The 9,270-nt window shown below is 31.0% G+C and overlaps 1 protein-coding gene across 1 annotated transcript in view; it reads right to left on the bottom strand.

The window, feature by feature from the left end:
* LOC139487154 (C3 and PZP-like alpha-2-macroglobulin domain-containing protein 8) overlaps positions 1 to 6,250 on the bottom strand; it is a 7,987-nt gene extending 1,737 nt beyond the window's left edge. The window contains exons 1-2 of the mRNA XM_071272131.1: positions 6,147 to 6,250; positions 2,564 to 3,058 (exon numbers count right to left, since the gene is read on the bottom strand). Coding sequence (XP_071128232.1) covers positions 2,564 to 3,058; positions 6,147 to 6,213 — 562 coding nt within the window. The 5' untranslated portion in view covers positions 6,214 to 6,250. The remainder of the gene's footprint in view (positions 1 to 2,563; positions 3,059 to 6,146) is intronic.
* Positions 6,251 to 9,270: the final 3,020 nt, after the last annotated feature.

Below are 9,270 nucleotides of genomic sequence, written 5' to 3'. Positions count from 1 at the left end.
ATTAAAGTCTAGATGTTTTTTTTTCAATCTTATTAAAGTCTAGATGGTTTTTTTTTCAATCTTATAAAAGTCTAGATGGTTTTTTTTTCTTCAATTTTATTAAAGTCTAGATGGTTTTTTTTCAATCTTATTAAAGTCTAGATGTTTTTTTCAATCTTATTAAAGTCTAGATGTTTTTTTTCAATCTTATTAAAGTCTAGATGTTTTTTTTCAATCTTATTAAGGTCTAGATGTTTTTTTTCAATCTTTTTAAAGTCTGGATGTTTTTTTTTCAATCTGATTAAAGTCTAGTTGGTTTTTTTCAATCTTATTAAAATCTAGATGTTTTTTTTTAAACTTATTAAAGTCTAGATGTTTTTTTTTAATCCTATTAAGGTCTAGATGTTTTTTTTTTAATCTTATTAAAGTTTAGATGGTTTTTTTCAATCTTATTAAAGTCTAGATGTTTTTTTTTCAATCTTATTAAGTCTAGATGTTTTTTTTCAATCTTATTTAAGTCTTGATGTTTTTTTTTCAATCTTATTAAGTCTAGATGTTTTTTTTCAATCTTATTAAGTCTAAATGTTTTTTTCAATCTTATTAAAGTCTAGATGTTTTTTTCAATCTTATTAAGTCTAGATGTTTTTTTTTCAATCTTATTAAAGTCTAGATGTTTTTTTCAATCTTATTAAAGTCTAGATGTTTTTTTCAATCTTATTAAAGTCTAGATGTTTTTTTTTAATCTTATTAAAGTCTAGATGGTTTTTTTTCAATCTTATTAAAGTTTAGATGTTTTTTTTTCAATCTTATTAAGTCTAGATGTTTTTTTCAATCTTATTTAAGTTTAGATGTTTTTTTTCAATTTTATTAAGTCTAGATGTTTTTTTCAATCTTATTAAGTCTAGATGTTTTTTTCAATCTTATTAAAGTCTAGATGTTTTTGCAATCTTATTAAGTCTAGATGTTTTTTTTTTCAATCTTATTAAAGTCTAGATGTTTTTTTCAATCTTATTAAAGTCTAGATGTTTTTTTATCAATCTTATTAAAGTCTAGATGTTTTTTTCAATCTTATTAAGTTTAGATGTTTTTTTCAATCTTATTAAAGTCTAGATGTTTTTTTTTTCAATCTTATTAAAGTCTAGATGTTTTTTTTTTTAATCTTATTAAAGTCTAGATGGTTTTTTATCAATCTTATTAAAGTCTAGATGTTTTTTTTCAGTCTTATTATGTATATTAGAGAGACAGAAGATACCAAAGGGACTTTCTTACTTATAAGTCAAAAAATAAACTGACGACGACATTAAACTGACGACGACAATAAACTGACGACGACAATAAACTGACGATGACAATAAACTGACGACGACATTTAAAGAAAATACCAAAAGTCAAACAACACTGTACAAAAAAAAACAACATAGCAAACTTAGGACTGAGCAACACGAATAAATCAAAAGGTTGATTTCGATAATACAAATATCTAACATATTAAGGGATTGAAATATGATTTGCCACTGGAGAAAGAGAAGACATGCTCTACAATCACAAGTCTTTGAAAATAACACCCCAATTCGGATAAAGGTGACTTCGTGTCGATGGAATCCGCGTATCAAAACGGATGCAATTGAAGTTTTTCTAACAAATGAAGTTTAGGTGATCTTATATGTATACTACGTTTAACCACTAGGATACTTTCCTATATTCTTATTGCTTTTTGCTACATGCGATGCACTATATATTGACCACAGCTCAACCAGTAAGACCAATAGGCGGGCTTTTTTTTTTTTTTTTTTTTAACTCGAACTGTTTATTTACTGTACAATAGAAAAACAAAAGATATGGGGTTTCCATCCATGACAAGAAAACAGTACTTGCACAGCAAAAAACACACAAAACGCAAAAGGACACCGCTTTATTGCTATTCTGCATCTCGAAGCCACATTGAGGCCTTCAACACAGAGCAAAACAAAAATATTTTCATCTCACTGCACGACGGTCCTTAGCACCGTTTTGAGCGGAATTATTTGCAAAATAATTCGGGTAGACTTCACACGACTAAATCGGGCCCTGTCAAAAGAAACAAATGTGAAACAAGTAAATATTTAATACAAATTAGTTCTTATGCAAAGGTGCAAATATCAAAATATATAGAATACATTTTAGTAATTCTGGTACAAATGTGAGGTGAAGAACTTATGTCCTTGACACCTATTGACGGACAATTTTGAATAATACAAAAATATATGAATGAATCCAAAAAAGAGGGCTTATATTAACTGTTTATTTACATGAAGCTAAGCTATAGATATATTATAGTCAAACTATAATACATAAAGAATTGTGTAACAACCATAAACTATGACTGTTATTTTTGTTTCACTGTTGACCTAGTTGTTCCAGACAATGGACACAGTAAAGCCGATTGTGCTGTTGATTACTCAACATCGGGAGCTGGAAAAACCCTTTGATAGACTAATATAAATATGAAAGTACCAACAAATGAAGGTATAGAATTGATGGCTTGCCTTTTACACGAAATCGGGGAATACATGATACAATCGTAGGTCTTAATTGGTCAACTTACACGAATGTTCTATAGCCCAGAGTCCGTTTGATCCCCAACCAGTCATGATTCCTACACCGTTTATAGGTATTGGGTTGGGGTCTGTCCATTCCATTACTATTTCTGTTCCAACTGAAGTTTCTTTGTCGAGGGTTATTTTACCGTCGAGTGTCCATCTCACCACCATTGTTCGTTTCTCAGTGCAGCTTAAAATGTCTAGTGTTGTAAGGAAATAAATGGCCCCAGTATTGTACTTCCGACGAAAGCTTGTCGCTTGGTTACTATTTGCACCGATACAAATTTCATAAAAGTCTTGAGACTGTAGATTCTCAGCACTAGATAAGAGTATAAACGCATCACTACATGCTTCAACTCTAAACCTGAAAAACTGGATTTGTGAAGGAAATAAGAGGTAATCGGACAGGTTTGTGTAATAATTAAAAATATCTGGTGTTGATGCAGCATCGATATTCCCACTGTTGTAGGTTTGTATCTCTGTGTCACCTATACCATATCCTGGAATAAATTAATTCAAAGTTTGAATTTTTAGTAATCTTTAACATCGAATTTGATTTGCTTTCATTTGTTTAATTCGAGCGCTGCTGTTGAATGAATCTTATGAAGACCTAGCTATAAATCTTGTATCCCAGATGAGTTTTATATAGACAAACAACTCTTTGATGAATATGTAACAGTAAATGAACTCTCAACCTACTTTAAGAGGAGCTCCCGCCTGGTGTGACACTTATGAAGCCTTTCATTTCGAGACACCTGAATTGAACCCTAATTTTTAACTGGGTTTGTGTTTCTAAAAATGTCTTCGATAAAGGACAAAAAACCTCTCTTATGATGAAATAAATATATACAATGGATAAGCATTGATATTTGAAAAAAGAAACCATGAGCCCGAAGAGCGAATGGTGTGTATTTCCTGTATGAACGCTTATCCATTGTGTCTCTAACTTAAACTATTGTGTTGACGTCTTTTCACAATTAAGGCCTTTTCTTAATTAGAAGGTATTGTAAGTGAGTTTGAATAACCTTGATATCATGTTCAACGATGCATTAATAAATCAAACTTGATTCTAAAACTCTTGTGATCTTAATCTCGCGTCTACCAACTTATATGTAAAGATACAAGCCCTATGTGTCCCTTGTACCGATATGTATAATTTGTTCCATCTATCCCATCGAATTGGAGATAAAGGATACTACAGATACAGTTAAGTCAGCTTCATATCTTGACTTACATCTAGAAATTGACAATGAGGGTCGGTTGAAGACAAAACTTTACGACAAAAGAGATGATTTCAGCTTTCCAATTGTGAACTTTCCATTTCTAAGTAGCAACATTCCAGCAGCACCTGCATACGGGGTATATATCTCTCAATTGATACGATATTCCCGTGCTTGCATTTCCTATCATGATTTTCTTGATAGAGGGTTACTGCTAACAAGGAAGCTATTAAATCAAGAGTTCCAAATGGTGAAGTTGAAATCATCCCTTCGTAAATTTTACGGACGCCATCACGAGTTGGTTGACCGTTATGGAATAACCATTTCACAAATGATATCGGATATGTTCCTCACGTCGTAACTACAATCCCCTTCCCTTTCATGAATTTGACCTACCGAATTAGACTATTTACCGGATTTGTAATCACATAAGCAACACGACGGGTGCCGCATGTGGAGCAGGATCTGCTTACCCTTCCGGAGCACCTGAGATCACCCCTAGTTTTTGGTGGGGTTCGTGTTGTTTATTCTTTAGTTTTCTATGTTGTGTCATGTGTACTATTGTTTTTCTGTTTGTCTTTTTCATTTTTAGCCATGGCGTTGTCAGTTTGTTTTAGATTTATGAGTTTGACTGTCCCTTTGGTATCTTTCGTCCCTCTTTTGTTCATTAATATATAAAATAAACATCTTAATTGCAACCCATTGGTAGCCGAGAGGTTTCATTGATGTGATGATGTCAGTCATACATTACAGATTTCAAGGAGGGGTTTAATTCCCAGTGAAGGCATATAAAAACTATAAAAATTAAAAAGTCAGTTTTCAAAATTAATTCCATTGGTGAACAGAAATCAGTAAATAATCCAATTCAAACTTAATGAAATGTGATTCAAAATTTTCAAAAAATTAGGCACACAAAAGAAACATTCATTGAATATAATTTGGTGAGTCCATTTCAGCAACTGATTTAGGAGGCGTTGATTCTAGATAAAAATAATCTACGGTAAATTAATAGGCTGACGTCACGGCAATGGTTCAACTGATCCCTTTTGCCAAAACATTATTGACAATTAACGTTTTCATGACATACCTGAAGTAGAACAAGACACGTCCGTTAACTTTAGTGAAATTGGGTGATATATGTCACAGAGTCAATGGCCACTTGATTTGTGTTGAAAATGACTTTGATATAGTGACGATATATGATGCAAATCAATTTGTATTCACATTGAAAACACATAGTTATAATAATCTGAGAATTTGATAGGAAAAACATGCATTATAAAGCCTACAAAATTAAATGTGCTTACTTAAAAATAGGGAAACAGTTATGTATCCCATAGCTCTTTTACGTGCGTGCTGAAGTGTGAAACTCGTATGAGTACGAGTACACGATATATATAGTATCAGAAAATGTGGCGGAGTTGCATAGTTTAATAGTATATAGACTAAAGTCGTTTCTAACTGTCCGTCAATGAATGAATGAATGTGTAAATGATACAAAATATAGTACACACAATACAATATTTAGTATAGTACTAGTGGAACAGCTGTATTCTTCTAATACATTGCTATGGTGACATATATATGCGGAGATAAAATAATCATTACTGAAACGAATTTGAAAATACATGAAGGCTACGGGCTTCATTCGATTTAACAAGACTATACACACCATATGCTATGATGTTAATGATTCATTCGTACGAACTGAAAGATACATGTACTTGTATTAATATACATAAGAGGAAACAGTAGTTTACCAATGTCACAATCTAAAAAAGCCTATCAGAAGATAAAATTCGAGGTTGAAAAACTAAGGGAATCGCATCAAATTCAATAGCAGTGACATTAATTTTCAAAAGATGGGAAAACAAAATGCGTATATTATTATCAAAACATTTAAGCACTTAACGTTTTTTTCCTTATATTCGTTTTTTTTAATATTAAATAAAATGTCACTACATATTCATCTTTAGACTCTGACGGAATAAATAGCTGAAATGGAACAATCTGAAATAAATAAATTAAAATACCGAAAAAAATACCGGAATGTTCGCTATTTGAACAATATCTCTTTTATTAAAACCGTTTAGTACTATATATATTTAAAAGACCTAGCATATAAACCGTACACAAATTTCTCAATCACAATTACGACTTTATAATGCTTTAAATTTTTCGCCAAAGAGATGATAAACGACACTAAGCGCCTAATTGTTCACCCTTGTTAAATCCCGACGACACATTCGATTTGTATTATAATTTGTGTTCATCCTTATTTTATCAAGACATATTTGCCACTTGGTGTTAAACAAAGATTAAATAAATGTTTATGTTACATTTGCAACTGGTATAAAAAAAAACTTACCACAATGAAAATGCAACAAAAGTAACCTGATGAAAACGAAATAATCAGTCATTTTCATCGCGAACATTCCTTATTCTAGAAATATTATCTATGCATAACCTTACATATTCTTTTTTTTTATAAGAAATTCTTTTTATTGAATAGGTACACCAGTTACCATGACGAAAAAATCGAATATTTCAAAAGCAAATGTTATCGTATGGTTCTTAAGAATTAAAAGATAATTGTTATGTTTTGAATGAATACAAAGGAGCCGTTTGTAGTTTTTCCCTTTGTCCTAATTATGTTAAACTATTCTTTAATTTGTAAGAAGGTACAAATTCAAACAAATACATATATTGAATTATTGTTTTTCTTTTATTTCTTTTGTTGACACTGCAAGAATCTTCTTAACATTTAAAGTTATAATTATTTATTTAACTTAAACTATCGCAATTTGGTATATTTTAAATTTTCAAATCTATTTCGAACTGCTAATACTTACAGCTTAATTTGTACCTTTCAAGTATTTATTTTATCTTTATGTAAATTTGTTTTGAATTCAGTTTCGTTTACATATTTCATAAACGATTATTTCATCAATGAACAGAAAATTAAAACAAGTAATGCCATACATTAAAACAAACCGGAAGCATTGCAAAGAACACACATAAATTATAAAATATAAACATTTGTTGATCTAAACCGATCTTAAAACTTTAAAAAGTGCAAATAGTCATAATCTATCTTATGGTAACATTTTAGGTTCTATAACTATGCTATTATTGATATTGTTATATTTATAAATTAACTGTTAACAAAATTTAGAATTTTTTGAAATACTAAGGCTTTTCTACCTCACACTAGTAGCACGATTTCAGTCTGAAACGGTCATTTTGGTCTGATCACATCTTGATTGACTGGATTTACCGCTAGAAAAAATAGTCAAGATATTTAAGATCGTTAAGTCGCCGTTCAGATCGATAGCCTCATCAGGTAAATCAGTTCGTTAAGGCATGTCAAGACGGAAAAGACTGAATCGTCTAGCGGGTTGTTTAGACCCGTTAAGACCGCGTCAGACCAAAACAGACCATGGATACAAAAGAACATTTAAAATTTTCAGACCCTGTTTAGATCCGTTCAGTATACCGGTTTGATACCACGAGTTGCGCCCCTTCTACTCGATAATGCATTTTAGATTAATACATGTATATATGTATTTTAATATTAGAATTTGAAGTATATTTTGATTAATTAAAAAAAAAAAGATTAAATCTTGTGTTGATTCTTTATTTCTTTTCTAGTTTTGTTGAGGAACGAATAAATTATTCGACTATATATGTTGTTTATTTTTTAATAAATGTTAGTTTATATAAATATATATTGATAATTAAATGCAAGGACGTATGTTAATTGTATACACACCAGAATGTATGCCACAAATTTAACCTTGAAATGTTGTGAACACCGGTGAAAATGTTTTTTGTATTTGAAGATTAGTAACGGAAAATCCTAAACGTAACCTAAAAAAGTTAAGGAGATGTTGTATGATTGCCAATGAGACAATCCACAGAAATGCAACAGAGGCAAATTAACACAGTCATGCATATTTTTGTTTTATGCAAGACAGTTTCTTTAATTCGTTTTCTGTTGATATATTTCCTAGTTTACCGTTGAAGCTGTTGCTTTTTTTGTATGTTTATTTTTTTTTCGTGCGAGTTACTCTATTAAAGTTGGAACAAAAATTTTCCCGACATCCGGAAATTCGAAAAAAGACTTCCCGGATCCCGAAACCTGATCATATACTGCATTCAGTCTCTGTCGAGACGGTGTTAAAGTATCACCGTATAAAAATGTTCATTCAAACAATATATCCTTGTAATATTTATTTTCTTATCCATATAATATGTATATAGTACTTTGTCTATACTTTGTATATATGTATATGGCGTTAATTTAAAATAAAATCTGTTTAGTTAAAATGGTCGAGTTCAATGGCACGTGCTAGTAATCAACCGGGTCAACAGGTAACAAAATCAATGATCCATAACGTAAGAAAGTACATGCCTATTATATTTTACAATTACTCTCATCATCATTCTTGATGAAAAGGTCTAAACGTTAATAAAGAATGAATGAATTTGTATATACACGTATTAGTAATGTCTGACCTTCAGTTTTTAATATAAATTAATGCTTATGTTTTTTTTTATATTGAGCAAAATAACGAATGTGAATCTAATATACGTTAAAGGTTCTTATATATTTTTGTTACGAGTACAAATACACTGATCTTAGTTATTTCGTAAAGCATTTCCTTTAAATAATAAAATCGCGCGTGAGTATCTAAGAAATACTCACAGTGCAGTGTAATTCTGCTTTCGAGACAAATTATATCAAATTATAGAGCAGTCTAACGGCTCCAACTCAAAATTTGAACCCTGCTATGTTGGAGGTTGAGTCTACCATTTAGTTTGAAAACTCCAATCATACAAGCTGTTTCACCCTTTTTATTTTGATAATTGGGAATTTGCATTAAGGTCTTGGTCACGTGCCGAGTGGCACACGCTGATTAATAAGTTATTTAACTTCACAATTACTATATCTATTGATACCATAGATATGAGTTATATCCTAATAATTATATTCTCTTATATCCATGTTCTCTGGGGACTTAAAACGTCGTTTTAGTGAGAGTCATTGGTGCTAAAACTTTCTTCTTAGTGCACTAAGAAATCCGTTGCGGTATATACACAACGGACTCGTTGGTCTTAATCACTACTTTATACCTTAGATTTTATCACCTTAATTTTCACATGTATAATACTACTTATTATTTGATGCATGACATATAAAGGAAGAAATTTGAAAGATTAAAGCCTGCATTATACATGTTATACACTAACAACTACCGAAGACTGATAAGTATGTAATCGAATCATTTGTCACTCATACACAAAATATTCACACTGTCGTTTGCTAAATATGGACAATGATATATAGAAGCGACGTAATCGGAAAGATAGATATAAGAACCTAGTTGGATTTAGGGGGCTGGGGCCCCGGGCCTCCCTTTTTGGGAAAAAATTTGGTTCTTTATATAGGGAATCACTGAAGCGTGACTGGAACGAACCCCCTCTTAGGT

The sequence above is a fragment of the Mytilus edulis genome, chromosome 8 (genome assembly GCF_963676685.1).
Source record: "Mytilus edulis chromosome 8, xbMytEdul2.2, whole genome shotgun sequence".
In the NCBI taxonomy this organism is placed as follows: Eukaryota; Metazoa; Mollusca; class Bivalvia; order Mytilida; family Mytilidae; genus Mytilus; species Mytilus edulis.
The sequence above is the reverse complement of the archived record's forward strand: the minus strand, read 5'-3'. Positions and strand labels throughout refer to the sequence as shown.